The sequence below is a fragment of the Nothobranchius furzeri genome, chromosome 1, assembly GCF_043380555.1.
Source record: "Nothobranchius furzeri strain GRZ-AD chromosome 1, NfurGRZ-RIMD1, whole genome shotgun sequence".
NCBI classification, from domain to species: domain Eukaryota; kingdom Metazoa; phylum Chordata; class Actinopteri; order Cyprinodontiformes; family Nothobranchiidae; genus Nothobranchius; species Nothobranchius furzeri.
This window is the reverse complement of record NC_091741.1, coordinates 94,666,227-94,685,474: the sequence shown is the minus strand read 5'-3', so window position 1 is coordinate 94,685,474 and position 19,248 is coordinate 94,666,227. Positions and strand designations below refer to the sequence as shown.

At 41.7% G+C, this 19,248-nt stretch overlaps 1 protein-coding gene across 4 annotated transcripts in view; it reads left to right on the top strand.

Moving 5' to 3' along the window:
- The first annotated feature begins 754 nt into the window (after positions 1-754).
- LOC107373614 (putative methyltransferase NSUN7) overlaps positions 755-19,248 on the top strand; it is a 29,979-nt gene continuing 11,485 nt past the window's right edge. The window contains exons 1-6 of one of the 4 annotated variants that reach the window (XM_054739039.2): positions 755-1,192; positions 1,531-1,881; positions 10,353-10,411; positions 17,679-17,761; positions 17,875-18,027; positions 18,540-18,723. In XM_054739039.2, the coding sequence (XP_054595014.2) occupies positions 1,554-1,881; positions 10,353-10,411; positions 17,679-17,761; positions 17,875-18,027; positions 18,540-18,723 (807 nt within the window). In that variant the 5' untranslated portion in view covers positions 755-1,192; positions 1,531-1,553. Of the gene's footprint in view, positions 1,193-1,530; positions 1,882-5,406; positions 8,941-10,352; positions 10,412-17,630; positions 17,762-17,874; positions 18,028-18,539; positions 18,724-19,248 lie in introns of those variants that run through there. The other 3 variants (XM_054739038.2, XM_070555371.1, XM_070555363.1) reach the window with 3 other exon arrangements.

Here is a 19,248-nt window from a genome sequence, read left to right as displayed (position 1 = left end):
TTGCGGCAGGAGGAAGTCGAACCCAAAATGCTAAACCCAGAACGACTCGAGGCAGGAGAGGTTGTAAGAAAATAAATTCCTTTTATCAAGGAGGAGGAGCAAAATCCAAAAAGCACGAAGGACCTGGGAAACTCGAGGACGACAAAAACAATGCTGACAACATCAATGGACCAACAAACACTGAGAGACACAGACGGGGTTATATACACAGGGCTGGGTGATAGGAGACGAGGAGCAGGTGCGTGGGGAATTGGGCACAGGTGAAACTAATGAACTGAGGGAAGAAGCAGAAATAAGCAGGGGAGAAAACCATATCTAAACCAAAGCTAACCTGAACTTTAAACACTGTAGAACAAAAACTAAAAATAAATAAACTAATGATAAGTGAAGTGACTAAAGAGAAATCTGAAGAAGCTGGGGACCAAAAGGGGGGCACAGAAGATTAGGGGACATATGAGGGGAACCAGGAGGGGCTGGGGACCACGAGCACACAGAACATAAGAGGACACATGTGGAAACCTGGAGGGGGCATGGGGACCACAGGGACACAGAACATGACACCGGGAAGTTCTGGTAAAATTACCCTGAAGTTCGAAATACGTGAAATGGTTCAGAAGTACACGAAATTTAAAAACATTCCACCAAAGTAAATGTAATGAAACAGGGGAGGTTCCCCAGTTCATCTTCTTGCCCCGGACCCCAAACTTTGTATGTACCCCCCTGTGTTAGACTACCTCCCTTCATGAATCTCAGATTGAAACAGAGCAGCTCTTCGCTCGCTGGTGTGGTCACTGTCCTCCTGAAACGCTCTGAAACTTTTCCGATCCTGCTTTGCCCGGGATATCAGAGACAGAAGAGAGATCGACCCGGGAAGAGGAAGAACAGTGCAGTTGCCATGGGGACTGAAAATCACTAATTCAGAGTCAGACATTTGGCCAGTTTGTTTCGAAGAAGAAATTTAGCCAATCTTGTTTAACTTTTTCATTTACAGAGTTAAATTAATTTATTTTTATTAGCTTTAAAGAAATACATTGGAGCCGGAGCCATTTGTTTTCTAATCACGCGTGGAATTTATCGAGGGGGGAACACATATCGACGTAGCACCGGCAGTTAAAAGTTAGCAGAGAGATAAAACTATAGAGGATGTAAGTAAGAGGATGTTCTCCGAATAACTACAAATACGTCTGATAAGGTAAGTTATATACTCGCATATAACACGATAATGTACATTTTAGCTAGCAAACATGCTGTAAAACAGTTTCATGCTGTATAAAAACAGTAAATTTAAGAGGATGTCAAATAAAAAAAGTCTATAAGCCGTTTGCGTCATAAATGTTAATTTAGGTGGACGTTTTAAATTTTGCTTTGCAATCAGACTACTTTTTACTGAGCAATGCAAGAGTCAGACAAGTGAAGTTAAATATTTTAGCCTTTTTTTGGTTCCGTTTTTTAACCCCTCTCCGGTTCCTGCACGGCTTACATATATATAGTGCAGATCGAGAATTAAGGATTTCTTGTTATGATTTTCAGGTGTCAGAACAAAACACACAAACATGGTGGAGAAGAAAAATGTCGGAAGGCTTCTCAACCTCACATTCAACAAGTCCATAAAGGTTAAGCCCCAGACCACAACAAGCCACGACCTGACTCTGCTGTTAGATCAAGGGGACAGAGACTTATGGTTCAGCCATCTGAGTAAGGAGGGCTTCCCCGACAGAGTCTACCTGCTGGCAGCTGCTATCTTCCAGAACCAACACCTGGAGAAGCCTGCAGCTCACCGGTTCATAAATTATGGCAAAGACCGGGGGCTCCCATTGCCTGAGTTCAGAGATGAAGACATGCAAAGAGCAGCTTATGAGTTGGCTTTCAGTACTCTTAAATGTAAGTAATCCACACACATATGCCACATATTTGAGTGTATTTAGATAATTTTTAATGTTGACTCATACAATTGTAGAAAAATATATATAATATAAACTACCCACTCTTAAATCATAGTTGCACCCCCAGGTAAAGGAGTCCGCAGATTTTTGCAGGAAGCCATTTAGGATTTTTATAATACATCCTAATGCATAAAGATAGTGCAATCATAAGCTAACAGAGACTCCAGATTCCCTTGGAGTATTAAAATGAACATTTTATCAAACATGTGCAAAGGTTTTAGTAGAGATCCGACTAAAACTCCCTGCAAAATTATATTAGTGCCTAAACTTGACAGCTGTGGGAAAACGATCCTTCATCCATAAAAACTGATTTGATATGTTGAGTGTTTTGGGTTTTTTGGTGTGTGGACACTCATTAGGTGTTTTCATCCCCCCCTGTCTCCATTAATCTGTAATTCTTTGAATTATTTGATAAAACCTATTTGATTCCAAGCAGAGAAAGCAGTAATTTCAAACAATAATTAATGGCTTTGGCGAAGTCAGTTGACAGGCTGAATTGAATGTAGATAGATTGATGAAGGGCATGTAGGAGAGCCAACAAAACAAACAAAAAAAAAACACTTGAGTGACCGGGGGAACGTGTGAGGAAGCTACAAATCAATTTTGCACATAATCTCTTTACTGGGACCACGGTGGGGTCTGGGTGACTGAAGTCACAAGGGTGTGTAATCACCATGGTGATAAGGGAGAGGAAGCCAACCAACCGCCACTGCAGGAAGAGAAGAAATCGATTTGATGTGTTGGCAGTGGACAGAGAGGTCAGGTCGTTTGGACAGCCTCAAAGCCGTGAAGGATTTTCTTCAGACCCTATCCATCTGCTGAACCTGGATAATCCTCAGACCTACATGTTCCTCTGTTAATGCTGCTCACCTCACAAATATCCATCATCACGAGCTGCAGCATCCTACAGGAGTAGCTTATATTGGCTTTACAGCTGCAGGCCACAGAACTTACATCAGCAGGTGGAATTGACCAGATTATAGAAACATTATAGAAAAAAGCCCAACATGTTTACTTTAATCCTTTATCCCCTTTCCCCACTGAAAGGATGTTTGTACATTGCTTAGAATTGTATCTGTTTAAACAAAAGCCTGATGTAGGATTTAATTAATGAATACAACTGTTAAAATGTTCTTTTGAAGACAAATATTCATTTTCTATGTGTCAGGTTAGATTGTTCACCTGTTTACTTAATCAAGCTCACTCTATTTATTTTTTTAATGTACAGGTTTGGAACCTCCCAGTATGCGCTTAGTTTTATAACCTAACTATATCTCTGTTTGGGGACCTGCATTGTCATGACGTGTGGTATTTCTTGTGTTTGCTGTGCGCTAACATTTTGTGTTGATGAAACAACGCCGCCTGGAAGCCAATCTTTGCTCTTTCCATGCTGCTGAAGTGGAAATTGATTTGCTGCGGTGACATACATGCATAGTGACAGTCAAACCTACCGTATATAGGCACACACCCACACACACACAAACACATAGTGTCATTTGTGCCACTAACAGTGACTAATCCAAAATTGAATGGGGCTCAAGAAGAAATGCTTCAGCAGCAAAAAATAAATAAAAAAAACATGCAGAGGAAAAAGCCAGTGAGCTCAGGTAATGATCTTGTGATTATGTCTCTTACTTGCTCATAAAAAAAGTTGCTCAGTAAGCTCTGTGTTGGAGGCTGAAGCGTAGACTCTCCTGTCAATGATTGGTGATAATGTTAAAGGATATTTTGGCTATTTTGACATGTTTCTGTGTAAAAGTTATAAATGATTGCTATCTTAGCTTCTGTAGACTGGTTGTTAGACTGCCATGACAGAACAGCTCCAATTTCTTGAATTTCACACCAATTCATACAATGTTACTCTAAAAACAGTGGCACAGTTGGGAGCACTGTTTGCTTGCAGCATGTAAGTTTCCATCTTATCCTCATGTATGCGTGGGTTTTCTCCGAGTACTCTGATTTCCTCCCACTGACCATTAACAAGCATGTCAGGCTGATTGGAGACTCTAAATTGTTCCTAGGTAGGAGAGGTGGTTGTCTCGGTGTATCCCTGCGATGGACTGGCCAACTAGCCAACACAACCTTGTGCACAATGACTGTTGGAGTCTCCCTGAGACCTTTGTGTATATTAGAGGTAGACTGATATATTGGTCGGCCGATAATGTATAGTTATGTTCCTGAATAACATCTGCACAAAATAAGCTCTAAAAATGAGTTTCAACTTAATTTATTTTTATTTACCAATTTATTGATTTGTTTGATTAACTTTAGTTAGATGTTTGAGTTTATACCCGAGTAGTTTACCCGGATGGTTAAAATTCAGTGTTTAAAAACTGATTCAGCTTCAGAAATGTATGCATGAACTGATGTTATTAGTGACGTTTTCGCCTGCAAATACGGTGGAAAATGTCTAGATATCGGTCATTAAATCAGCAAAAATGGGCAGCATATATTGGTCATTGGGTGACCAGACATATTGTCATCAGTATTGGCAATAGAAAACTAATACGGTCAACCTCTACTGCATATACTATATGTATGTATGCATGTGTATATAGTTTATATATTTTACATGTGAAAACTCTCTCTGTAAGGCCAGAGACCAACAGCCAGTAACTCCCATTTCTTTTGAACATATAGTTATTGTTTAATGGTCATATCGGGTTGCACCATCTCTCATTGATAAGCACAGCCAGACCCCCACCTGTGTGCTTACCGCTCTGCTCTGTGCTCCTGTCGGCCCGCGTGAGTATAAGTCTTTCCAGGGAAACCTCAGTCAGCTATGAGCTCATTCATCCATGTTTCCATAAAAAGCATCAAGCTACACTGTCTGTAGTCCTACTGCAGCCTGGTCAGCGCTGTGAGCTTGTCAATCTTATTGTGCAGAGAATAGACATTTCCCATAATCACAGAGGATAAATATGGTTTATATCATTGTTTCCTCTCCTGCTCTGCAACCTCTTTGTTTCCTCTTTAAATCTGCAGGCAGAACTTCTGTAGAGAAGAGTGCTGGTCTCCGAAGCACCAACAGCTGATCCCTGGTGGAAACAATAGATCCGTAGTGGAATTTTTCAGTGTGTTCCCAACAAGTTAAAAAAACTGGAAAAAAAATTGGCACAAGCAACACCAAAGTACTCCTGTGGACCGTGCGGTTGAGGGAAAATATGCCCACATCAAGGGCATTGAAAACACGCAACACAAGACAAGCAAAAGCGTAAAGAGGGGAGTAAAGAAGCGAGAGCTGCTATAACTGGCTGCCGCCTGTACCGCACCGTTTTCAGTTACTACACACACACACACACATATATATATATATATATATATATATATATATATATATATATATATATATATATATATATATATATATAATATATATGTATATATACATGTATATACATATATTTATATACGGTATGTATATATATATATATATATATAAATATATATATATATGTGTGTGTGTGTGTGTATATATATATACATGTATATACATATATATATACATATATACAACCAGGGATCAGGTTCGTCAGGAAGGAATACTTCTCTTGGGCAGAAAAGAGAATGGTGTAAAACTGACAGCTGTGTGATGATTAAAGCTGCAACAGCAAATCTGCAAAACAAGCTATCTGAACTCTGACCCCTTCTATTCTCTATCTTCCCTAGGCCATGCTCCCTTGATGTGGGATTGCCAGAGTAAATGAGAGAGCACTAAACACCAGTTGCCGTTTTCTGTGTTCAAATGTTTTTTGTTGTCCAACAGCTATGTCTTAAGATGAAGTGGTAGCAGCCAGCTGTTTTTTAATGTTTTCTATAATTTAAACAATTTTTAAAATCTCATTTATTTCTATTTTTGTTTGCCTCCTGATTTCTATCTTGAGAGGTGCTATATAAAATGTTGTCTCTTCTTTTTCTGTTTCTCCTTCTCCGATATTACTGAGCAGAGAACATCTCACATCAGTGGTGTTTGGAGGACCCAAAGAAGTGCAGTTGGTTCTGTTTGAAAATCTACCGGATAGTCTAACTGGTGGTTTCAGACCGAGACCTATTATTAGCTAAGGTTTTCAGACAAATGCAGGAGAACCACTTAATTTTTTTAAACTCCACAATACATTTATAGCTATTCTATGATAGAAGGTTAAAAGGCATGAAAAAAATTAAGCTAGCTTCTTTTAACAGATTTTCTATTGTAGCTTTAATTTGATCTTGTTGCATAACTCATTATGATATATTGAAGTGTAAAGCTGTTTTTTCGGTCTTAACGCTGTTCAGTCTAGCTGTTAGCTCATCAGTCCTGCAGGACAGGACTTATGTTTCTGAAGTTCTTGAGGGTGCTTTCAGGTGAAATAATAACTATTAACAACTTTTACACAGCGGCACACATGCTTTTTTGCCACGCTCTTTTCTCACCTCATTTATTGTGATTTTTCTCTCTATTTTTAGATCATCTGGCCATTTGGATTTCTTTGGCCTCTTTGGTCTTTTTCCAAAGCCCTTTTTCATAGCTGAGCAGCTACTGACCCAGGGGCAGATTATACCACCAAGGTTTCATAGCTTATTAGTTGCTCAAACAGGGTGTTCTCGTAGCTACATAAAGTAGTTTTTTGGCGAGTCTTTGCTGGTACAGATTTACCTGACCTTGTGTGAGCCATTAAAGCCCCTCTCCCCCCTACTCGCTGCCTCTCTTGAGTATTTCAGCTCCATTGTCCATACTGTCCAACTGGGCTGCCAGACTGCAGAGTTACTGGGACTGCTGCTGTCTGAGCACAACAGGAGGGGGTTTGTGCTAGGCTGATTTTACAGCATCAGTGAGAAATATTCTTTTTTCTTTTTTTGGGGGGGTTCTTGACCTTGGATCATAAAGGTTCCAACTTTTGTGCCTCAGCAAAAATTAAACTTTAAAATCCACAGAAGATTTTTGCCCAAAGGTGAGTGTATAACTTACAGCAAAGACCTTTTCTCAGCCTGTCCTCACTTAGATTAATGTTCAGTTGGGTTTGCTGATACAGAACATTGTGAGACCAAAGCTTGGAGACTGGATTCGGGTTCAGTCTTACACTAAGAATGTGTTTGACTGCAGTCACCATCAGTCACTGGTCTTTTCTTCAGAAAGTGAATAGAAACCACAAAACACAAATTCAAAACAAGCCCTGTTGTTTGTGACATTCTCTTTCAACCTGACATTAGAGGACACACCTTTTTTATGACCCTATCGAACATTCTGTACCATCCTTCAGGTAACACCCAGCACTATTTCTGAAGATAAGTGATTTAGAGCTGAAAGTTCTCTGATTTCGACTCATTACTATGTGTGATTTATATTATGTGGACAACTAGTGACTTCTCTGCAGGGCCAACTGTCATGGCCTCTTCTTTGGTCTGGTTTGCAGTGAGCGGTTATCTGCTACGAGCTTATCTTTAAGACCTTCTGCAGAATTATAAACATTAGCAGCTATAAAGACCGCTGCTAATGTTTGACGCCTGTGTGTCCTCCATTAAAGATAAGCTCTATCACATGGAAACATGCATTTCTGTACCCCATTGAGTGTGCGTGTGTGTGTGTGTGTGTGTGTGTGTGTGTGTGTGTGTGTGTGTGTGTGTGTCCGTGTCCGTGTGGTTGTATTGAAAAGATGTGTCTGTCTGTCCTGCTCCTTAGGGGGTGCCCAGTGTGCATTTTGCTAGGAGCCAGTAAACAGTTTGCTGTGATTTGTTGTGATGGGTTAACAGTAGTGTGTTTGGTTGCCATGGTGTCTCATTACATGGGATTTATTTAAGAAATAATGCAGAAGGTGACCACACACGTATTAGTCTGACTGAACGTGCATATACATTTTCCAGCTGTGGTTTCACACTTACCTAAAAACTCGAGATTCTTGTTGTTACTTTGCATTTGGTTCCTAACAGTAACATAACGAGCTGTTTTCCAGTCCCAATGAACAGTTAGGGGAATTATTCTTTTAAGTTTCTATTTGTGGAGAGAGAAAAAACCCAGAAGAGCTTTAAAGGCCCGTAACGTAATAATAATAGATATGTAGATATACTGTGTTTTATTTTCCTGTTCAGAGGTGGAAAGTGTCAGCTTTCATCTCAAGCTCAATGCACTTCTACTTTAGCAGCGTGACATTTAGGGAAAGATGATACACATCTATTATAAAGGATCTGTAGCTCACAATTACCAGCCCTCTATCTAATCCACCAAAGTTTGAGTTCCGTATCTTTTAACAGATGGTAAAATATTGACTAAAATTTTTTGTTGAGCTCCAGATGTCTTTTAAATGTTGATTAAAAGTTGTATTTACAGATCCATTGTCATCCGACACCATGGTCTTGAGTCAGAATACGATAAAATGCCTTCTCCAGGTCAGGGACGACGAGGTGCTGCCTCAAGCTGAGGACTTTAAGTATCTCAGGGTCTTGGTCACGAGTGAGGGAAAGATGGAGGAGGAGATTGATAGGCGGATTGGTGCTGCGTCTGCAGTGATGTGGGCGTTGTACCGGTCTGTGGTGAAGAGAAAGCTGAGCCAAAAGGAGAAGCTCTCAATTTAACGATCAATCTACATTCCAACACTCACCTGTATGGTCACGAGCTGACCGAAAGAATGAGAACATGGACACAAGCGGCCAAAATGAGTTTTCTTCGCAGGGTGGCTGGGCTCTCCCTTGGAGATAGGGTGAGAAGCTCGGCCATCTGGGAGGGACTCGGAGTAGACCCGCTGCTCCTCCACATCAAGAGGAGCTAGTTAAGGTGGGTCGGGCATCTAGTAAGGATGCCTCCCTGGTGAGGCTTTTAAGGCACGTCCAACTGGGAGAAGACCTAAGTGAAGACTCAGGACACGCTGGAGGGACTATGTCTCGCATCTGGCCAGGGAACACCTTGGTATTCCCCCAGAGGAGCTGGTCCATGTGGCTGTGGAGAGGGAAGTCTGGGCCTCTCGTGTTAGGCTGCTGCCCCCGTGACCCAACTCTGGACAAGCAGAAGAAGATGGATGGATGGGTGGGTGGATATTTAGATAACAAAACAATAAACAAGTAATTTCAACATTGTTCTGAAATCAGTCGATTTACTACCCATTTCTTATCATTCCTTCGCACACCTATCTCAGACAGGTTCCTTTTAATTGAACAAACAAAAATGTAATAAATGTTATTTTCATTTTAAATTAAACAGCATTTAATTCAGTTTTGGAGAACCATTTTACCTCTAAATGATCCTTTAACAACTTTTATTGATAAAGTGACAATGTGTAGTTTTTACCATTAATCTCTGGAAATATCCATCGAAATGTTGTTGTAAATGAATTAAAAGATGCCCAGTTGTTGGAAAATATTGGCGGTTTCATAACATATAACCACAAAAATCTGTTCTAAAATACATGGGAGCAGGTCTAAGTCTGTGGGCGACGCCATATTGGATGCCATGTTCTACGGAAGCCCATGAGAACAAAACACATTTACTGATTTGTAACAAATGGTTAAAAAACTTTCACCAAAAATAAATGTTATTTACACATTTACCTCTTCACTCATTGCCAGTGATGAAAGGGAGTCTGATGTGCTCGTCATTTAGCAATGAGGAGGTTGCAATCCCAGGGATTTTTGACACTAATGGACATCCGTTGGTAAAGTCTTATTTAAACACAAAAATAATGTTTGCTTGCATTAATTTAGGTATGTACTGCCCCCTATCGCCAGGGAAAACACACACATACACTGTCTCTTTAAGTCTGCATTGAGGGTGTTGTGATTATAGTAAACATTCATCTGTTTTATGTGCTTTTATTGTGTTTTAGATTTTAATTTAAATCACGACATAAATAGTTCTAAAGTCCATCATCTGTTTTCACAGCTGTCACAGAAGCATTTGCAAACAGCTTTAGAGGAAACTGATGTGTGATTATTTAGGCCCATGTACTGGAAAAGTGAGAATTACATTATAATACACACTTAATCTCATTCTAGACTAATATAACTGTTAGGGATGTTAGTTGTATTTGCTTTTCCTGATGTGGTTTATTATGTTTGATGCTCTACGTGTAATCAGTTCAATTTCACACATCCACCACAGACACACTAAATGATTGAAATAAATGAAGCGGATGAATGATCAGATTACCTCTAATTAAGCATCAAATAAGCATTTAATCATGGAGAATTAAACACCTGATCTACTTGCATTATCTTTTCAAAATGAAAGGATCACTCTCTTCCTCTTAATGTCTTGTAGCTTTTTCTGTTTTTATCATCATCTGTGGGTCGGCCCTTTGTACCGAGCATTTTACCACTGAGACACCTACTGCAAATAACAGAGTTAATTAAATTTTGTTATAATAAAGGATGCAAGCAATTAGAGTGTGAAATCCCCATTATTACTCCTACCTAACTGTGGATTACTTTGTTTCTGCACAGATCAAGAGCTGCTGGAGGAGGTCCTGATTGACAGTCGTTTTTGTCGCAAACAACCAGTGGTAGGTGGAACCCCTAAGTGCTGTCTGTAGGTTGGGTAAACCTCCACCTTTGTATGCTGTTAGGGTTTTCATAAAAGACACGGTAACTTTTAAATTCCAGTAGTTTTGTTGTTCTCAAACATGCTTTTTAAACATATGTTTTTTTTTTAATCATTTTATTTCCTGAATATAAAGAAACATGTGGCAGAACTCAGATGTGTTTTCTAAATTAAAGCACCCCATTTATTAGTCATAAAAATCCAACTGCTGTAACAATCTAGAAGTAGACTTTATTTGTTGCATTTGAATGTTTCCCAAAGACTGTATCCCACGTCTGTCCTACAGTCCATGTGCTGAATGTTATTGTAGCTTCCCAGAAGGGCTATGAACTGGCCATTACACACTGGAGGTACACCCTGCTAGGTATCCTCTGGGGGAGATTGGCTGTACTTTTGCCCTACTCTTACTCTCCATATAAAAGAAGCAATAGAACATGGGGAGGACCTCTGAGGCTGTTTTTTTTTATTGTTTATGCAACACTCTGGCTGGTGATAAAACATCCACAGAATGCAGAAGAAGGGCAGTGACAGCAGGAGATGGTGACTGTAAACAGAAAACAGTTTTCTCAGGGAAAGACTGTATTTCAGTGAAGGTCTGAGCATAAACAGACACATTAGTGGTCAGATTTGTGTTCATAGTGCAGCTCTAACAAACACAGTCTCTATGCAGCCCTGTGAAATGTGGCCTTGGTAGAAATGAATGGTTCTCCCTGTGTGTGTGTCTGGGCAGGTCGTTATTCTGCATCCTTCTTGCTAAACAATAAAGCCTGGACACAATGAGACAGTCCATAGAATTCTCTTTCACCTTCTTTTACACTGCTGGCTTCTATAAAGTTCAACCTTGATAGAGAGAAGAGAGGAGGTGAATGGAGGAGAACACAGTGGCCATTAAAAAAAAAGGTACACAAGGGTACATAAAGGGGTGTTTAAAAAAAGAAAACTAAGCTATAGATAGACTTTGAAGCCTGAAGCACAGCTGATCACAATGAAAGGAGAAAATGAAGCCTTATGCCCGAAAAGGGTGGAGGTAGTGTAAATGATGATATAAAATCTGATAAGGCATCAGGTGCAAAGCACACGGGTTGTAGGCTCTATTCCTGAACAGTAATCAAAATATAAACATAACTTTAGGCATCGTTATGTTGAATTCACCTTTCTTATGATATTAAGGTTTTACCTAAATATATATCCTAAAAGTGATGACATAAATGTATGCAGCTCAGTCAGACTGTGCCTCAGCATGGAGATGGTGAAACAACCAACTTTAAAAGTTCATCATTACTTAAATGACACGATTTTAAGGTTGGCTGGTTAAGGTTTGCTATCTCAGCTTGGTATGATGACCAAATCAGAAATCCTCTGTGTCGCTCGATGCCAGTGGTTTGCAGAAGAAAGACTATAAGTGGTGTCTGAGGGAGTCAAACAAAAGAGTCTGTGTTTAAGCTAATGAAAAATCCTAGCAGGGTGGTTTATCTGCTTTCCAGTAGCATCCCCCTAAGAACTTCACTCATTGGATTGTTTAATTTTAAATTCACGACTACCCATCTTTCTACATGATTAACAGAAAGGGGAGCAATAGAGGTAATAAAATAAAAATACATTCTTGGGCCCTGCTTCTTCTTCCTATCATGTTGGACTGAGGATGGAAAATACCTAAAGATGAGATAGAGAATACATTAGTACTCAGAACGAGAACGTTCAAACACAGCTAGTCAGCAAACCAAATGTTGTGGAAATTGTAGCTACACTATATACAGCTGTTTTCTGTTTATTCTGTTGGTAACATAAATAAATATGGAAGAAGAGTCTCCATCTTCCTTTGTTCTTGTTATATAGCAGCAGACATCCAAGAAAGTCTCAGGTATGAAAGACTGGACAGCACCAATACCTGACATGATCCACTCCTACTGGCTTAAGAAGCACACTGCACTTCATGAGCACCTTGCAACACAAATGGACCAGCTGCTAAAGGATGTGACTCACCCTAAATGGCTAACTGAAAGATGCACAATCTTGATCATGAAGGACCCTTCCAAGGGTACAGTCCCATCTAACTATAGACCAATGACCTGTCTCTCCACAACATAGAAGCTCATGTCAGGCATCATAGCGACTAAGGATCAATACATGAGCTCGGCACAGAAGGGCATTGGCAGAGATACCAGAGGAGCCAAACACCAGCTGCTGGTAGACCGAACAGTCACTTAAGACTGCATAACCCGACACACCAACCTGTGCGTGGCCTGGATTGGTTACAAGAGCTCTTTGCATAATTGAATGCTTGGAGCTGTACAACATCAACATGAGTCTAAGAGCCTTCATTGCGAACTCAGTGGGGCTGTGGAAAAACCACCCTTGAGGCCAGTTGCAAGCCAATTGCACAAATCTCAGTCAAATGTGGCATATACCAAGGAGACACCCTGTCCCCTTTGCTGTTCTGCATAGGTCTGAATCACCTCAGCCAAATACTCAGCAAGACTGGCTATGGATACTGATTCAAGAATGGACTCTCAATTAGCCTCCTCCTCTACATGAGTGACATAAAGATGAACGCCAAGAGCAAGCGAGACATTGACTCACTGATCCACACCACCGGGATCTACAGCACTGATATCGGAAAATCATTAGGACTTGACGTGTGGTTGGATGGTGACAAAGAAAAGGAACGTAGTCCACACAGAAGGGGTCTCTCTCTCCTAGAAGGAACAATAGCAGACATTGAGGACAGCTACAAGTACCTTAGTATCCCACAAGCAATGGCAACCTTGATGAAGCAACAAGGAAAGGAGCCACAGCATAATACCTACAAGGGGGGTAAGGCAAATCCGTAGAAGTCAGCTCAATGGCAAGAACAAGACCTGGGGTCTCATTTATCAAACATTGTGTAGAATCCTTACTAAAACCGTACTCAAGCTCAGCAAAAAAAAAGTACTTACGCCAAGTAGGTTTGTGATCTATCAAACATGGAGTACGCACAGCTGCATGCATTCTCTGCTTCATAAATCAGAAACTAACGAGAATGTTTCTCAGTTGCTTTTTAGTCACATCCCGCCCTCACCACGCCCACTTACTGCCATAAATAGTCAATGCAAAGTGCCTCGTGGATCTCATGCATATACATAAGCTGGCTTGTTGCAGCATTTCGATCACGACCGCAGATTAAGGAAGCGATATTTCACAAGCGGAAATTGAGGTACTTCTGGGTGAGGTGGAGAAATGAAAGGAAGTGCTTTTGCAAAACAAATAAGAGAAAATCTGGAGTGGCACAGTGTTGCTGAAGCCGTCAATGCTGAGTTCTTCAGAGAGATCTGTGGCGGATATAAAAAAAGATCCGATCAGGATTCGATCCCCAGACTCCCGGGTGAAAGTCACGCGCGCTAACCAGTCACCCAAACGGAGATCTTCCTTGTCCAAGTAGCCAGGGCGCATGATCAATCGGGTCACAGTGACAGGACACACACTGTCACAGACACATTGTCACACCCTGTCCTGTCTCCCCATTTGGTTCAGCATGTGTCTCTGTTGATTGCTCCCACCTGCCTCTCGTTTCCCAATCACCCAAGATCCCAGCCCTCTTGTATTTAAACCCCTCCAGTTCTGTGTCTCTTGCTGCCTCATTGTTTCCATGTCCTGTGTCCAGACATCATTAAAACCCTTTTGAGTTTTCTAGTTTGTCTGCCTGCCCGCTTCCTCCCCAGCGTTTGGATCCTTGCCTCCGCTCCACTCACCAGGGCGTCCTGACACACATGACATTCTGTCTCAATCTGGCCCCCTGCTTATTTCTGCATTCCATATTCTGGCTTCAGGCTGTGTGTGTGTGTCTGTGTGTGTGTGTGCGTGTGTGCGCGTGTGTGTGTGTGTGCGTGTGGGGGGTCTTGTTCTGTGTGAAAATGAAGCGGTACAAGTGATAATGCTGGATTTCATAATTTTATCCTTCTCAGCAGCAGTACTGCAGGCGCTCTCCATGTCCAAAATGTGCGTAAGCCAGGTCCTTAGTCAACATAAAGTTGCGCACATTTTTCCGCTAAGTTTTCTTTCATAAATGCCAAAGTTTGCGTGGAAAGTTGCTTACGCAGTTTTCTGACCCCATTTTGTGCGTAAGCAAGCTTGATAAATGAGGCCCATGGGCAATAAACAGCTATGCCCTGTCAGTAATCAGATATCCTGCAGGAATAATAAGCTGGCCAAAGGAAGAAATACAGATTGCAGATGTCAAGACACGGAAGCTCCTAACCATGCATGAAGGGTTCTATCCCAAATCCAGCACCCTGAGCCTGTGCACTAGCCTTAAGAAAGTAGGCCAAGCACTAGTGAGTGTGAGCCACTGTCCAGGATGAAACATCCAAGATCCATTAGTACTTCAAGGATAAGGCCCCAACAGATGACATGCTCAGTGAATGTCTCAGACAATGGCAAACAGTGGAAATACCATCATGGTAGGACAAACTCCTACATTGGATGTACAATTGACAGATAACTGAAGTGGTTGAGACCCAGAAATCCTACCAATGGCTAGAAAGAGCTGGTCTGAAGGACAGCACAGTGGCACTCATCATGGGGTCACAGGAACAGTCCCTGAACACCAGAGCAACAGAGGCCAAGATCTACCACACCAGACAAGACCCAAGGTGTAGGCCATGCAAAGAGGCCCCTGAGACAATGGATGCTGGCAGGGAAAGCATACATGAAACGCCACAACCAAATGGCTGGCATCGTGTACAGGAACATCGCTGCAGAGTATGGACTAGAAGCTCCAAGGTCATAGTGTGTAACACCCCCTAAGGTGGTGGAGAATGAGAGAGCCAAGCTCCTGTGGGACTTCCAGATCCAGACTGACAAATAGGTGATGGTGAACTTGAGAAAGCTGGAGAGTGAAGACATTGGTGGTGCCCATGGTCATCGGGGCAGTAACCCCCAAACTGGAGGAGTGGCTAAAGCAGATCCCAGGAAGAACATCAGACATCTCAGTCCAGAAAAATGCAGTTCTAGGAATAGCTAAGATACTGCTCAGAAACCTCAAGCTCCCAGGCCTCTGGTAGAGGACCTGAGCTTGGAAGGATGAGACCACACCCGCGGAGGGTGAGATGGGAATTCTTGAATTCTTCATGTTTTGGTCAGGACAATGTTACACTTAAATTGATTTTGGTGGGACTTAAAACATGTTCTGCAGCCGGCCATCACATTTCCTTTTGGCTTCAGCATCGGTTTTACGTACCTCCCGCTAGTGATGTGTTGACATGGAAATTCATTTAAGTTTTTCAAGTTTTAAACTCATCGGTTTACAGGTTGCACTTTGAACCAAACAAACAACATTCCAAAAATTTTAGTCTACATAATGTTAAAATTAAACTATTTGAAAAACAATTATGAGTGGTGCATACTTCATATCATGATTTTCTTATCAAAGTTTAAATAAAACATCATCTTTAAAAGGAAATATTTGGACAAGTCATTAAATAACCAGTAAGAGTTCCAGGAAACAATAAAAGGATTAGAGTTGAGTTCTTACCTAAAACCCTTTGGCAGCTCCTCGTCCAGCCTGATCGATAGATAAACTAATTTCTACCTAAGCTAGTGATGCTGAAACCAGTAAAAGAAAAGGTGTTTCAGCTTTAGGTTAGAACCTCTAAATAATGACACATCTATATTACAAAAGAAAATGTAATGTCTAATTTTAGATCTCAGCTGTTCCAATTAAAATGTCCTTGGAGCTTTTTATTGGCAGCACCCATCCTGTGTAGTATGTTTATAAATGGTAGTAAACACATTAAAATATGTCAGCTTTCACACACTTTACCAAAAAATACTCTGTCACTTTGAAGCAGTACCTTTACAAAGATGAACTTTTTCAAATTGCAATAAAATATGGAGCGACGGAGGCACATGAGTTAAGTGCTTGCCCCGTAATCGGAAGGTTGCAGGTTCGAGCCCTGCTCAGTCTGTTGCTGTCGTTGTGTCCTTGGGCAAGACACTTTACCCACTTTGCCTGCTGGTGGTGGTCGGAGGGACCGGTGGCGCCAGTGCTCGGCAGTCTCGCCTCTGTCAGTGCGCCCCAGGGCAGCTGTGGCTACATCGTAGCTCATCCCCACCAGTGTGTGAATGTGTGTGTGAATGGGTGAATGACTGGTTGTGTTGTAAAGTGTCTTGAAGGGTTCCATGACTCTAGAAGGCGCTATATCAAATACTGACCATTTATCATTTACCAGAAGGTTTAGAAAACTTAGAAAAAGGACAGTCCAGGTCAGTGAACAGTGGAAATGAATTCAAGCGTCATGTTATGAGCCTATTGAATATTTAACCAGTACTTACTTAGCTCATCGAAGGTCTTCAAAAATGAGTCCAACTCGGTTTGTCAAGGTTGACACCTGGATCAGAGTCTGGCATGTTTACAGTTCTGGCAGTTCCCCAACATGGGACAGTGTTGCCAGGAACCTCAGTGAGTGGGAATTTTCCCACACTCCCGGGTTCAAATCTTGGAAATGCACAAGCAGAATCTGAGGTGGTGAGGGAGGATGAAAGAGAGTTAGTGGATTGCCACAGCCTGATTGAGAAACTGACCTTTCCAAAATCAGAAATTTGGATCCTGTGGAATGAATATTAAGTGTTTGCTAATTCCTTGGCTGCAGCACAAACCCCTGTAGCATCCTGGCTTCTCTGCCCATTATCCCAGCATTGAGGATGTGGCAAGCTGTTGCTGCCATGGAACACCATCTGCTGCTAATGCGGCTGGTGCCCTCCAACCCTCAGGGAGGAAAAGGTGGAGATAGAGAGAGGGCATAGACTTGGAGAGAAAAAGAGGCAGAGAAGTGTGTGTGGAGGAGAGATGGAGACATAACTCAGGCTTCATCCTAGGTTTAATTAAGTGGCAGCATTGGGGTTAAGAGAGGACATCCTTGAGTCCTTATGTGGTCCATTTCCTAAAATAAAAGCAGCAATTTAGCCTCTAAATTACAACAGCTAGGTACTGTCACTGCAGAGTGCTTCATAATAAGTGATGAGTCATTTAAAATCCCCAAAGTACACTTAGATACCATTTCATAATGTGTATGAAGATCTTCAGTCAACATGACTGAAGGGAGAAATGTGTCTATCTGGTGTGAAAACATTGTACTAACACCTTTTATGTACTTTGGTAAAGTGCATGTCACAAATGAGCTGTGATGTTTGCTCCTTTTGTCCAGCCAGCTGACCAGATGGGCCTTGTCGCTGTCATGCTCTTTGACTTCCAGGACAGGAAGTTCCCCAAACGGAAACGCCAGAGGAAAGGGGAGATCATAGAGGCTGTTAGAGAAGTGGAGAATGTTCTCCTCAGGTGCAGTAACAAGACTACATGGAGTAAAAAAATCAAATGGCACTTTTATAGAGAAATAACAACTGAATGTATTTGGTAAAACCAGTAAAAGAAACCACTTGTGTTGCATTCAGGTTTAAAACCAAACTGGCGGCTGCTTTGGCCCGCTGCAGGCTCAGACACAACCACTCGTGCATTGAGTGCTTCCTGCCAGAGACTGTGAGGAAGAAACAGGAGATGGCCCTAAAACTTCCTCTGTACGCATGGGTCAACACACTGAAGAGCAGGTACGTAAACACACACACACACACACGCACGCACACACACACCCACCTGTACCTAAACATGGGAATGCACCTAAAGCATACACACACCAAGCTTTACCGCGTGCTGCTACTCAGTGTTTTATGGAATAGGTGCTCAACTGACAGCCAATTAAACAACTGTGCGTGTGTGTGTGTGTGTGTGTGTGTGTGTGTGTGTGTGTGTGTGTGTGTGTGTGTTGGGGAGTGGGTGTCATATGCTCCAACAGGTAGGTGTAAATCCTGCTTTTGTGAACAGATTTAATCAGCAACACCTCTCAGCCAGCTCTCATATTGTAAAGGTCACCTGTTGGGACAAATGGTGTGTGTTCTGGGTGTGAGTGTGTGCATGTTAATGGATTTTGCAGCTCTGATAAAGCATTTTAAAGGCCAAAATATAATTTCCACACTGATAATATCTACAACGACAGTCCTCCTCTTTGTCCTGCCTTATAACCTCGCTCTTGCTCTAACCTGCTCTCCTTGTTCCTCCACAGCCTTGATGAGGTCCAGAGTGTGCTGAGGAATGCAGGCTTCTCGCAGGTGAAATCGATAGAACAACTGAAGGGTCATACGTTCTGCCAGGACCCCCACTGTGGGGATACTCTGGTGTTCCCAGCTCAGCTGAAAGCTCAGTTGTACTTCAGCAAGCTGCTGTGTGACCACAAACTCATCGCCCAGGTACACGCTGTACACACACACAAAAGCTTGCTGCTAGACATGTACAAAACCACATCAACCTTTGCAGATCTTTCTTATTTGTGGTGGGCGAGTTAGAATTGATTGTAAAACTTTGTTCACCTCCACCAGCCGAGATTAGTTTCTGCACATATTTCACATTTCTTCCGTTCTTCCGGCTGCACTTCACTTTGAGCCATAAAGAATGATCAGGTTGGGAAAGTGGGGACAGTTTAATCATGCAACTTTTTACTCGGTGTAAATCAAAGTCTGAGCAACACACACCACCTCAACACCATTAATCTGATGAATTGGTCTAATTCAGCGGTTCCCAAACGTATTTAGCCGCGCACCCCCTTCTATGTCCCGACCATGTCGACGCACCCCCCAGACCCGCATCAGGGCATGGCTATATATATATATATATATATATATATATATATATATATATATATATATATATATATATATATATATATATATATATATATATATATATACCCATGCCCAGGTAACAAAAATGCAATT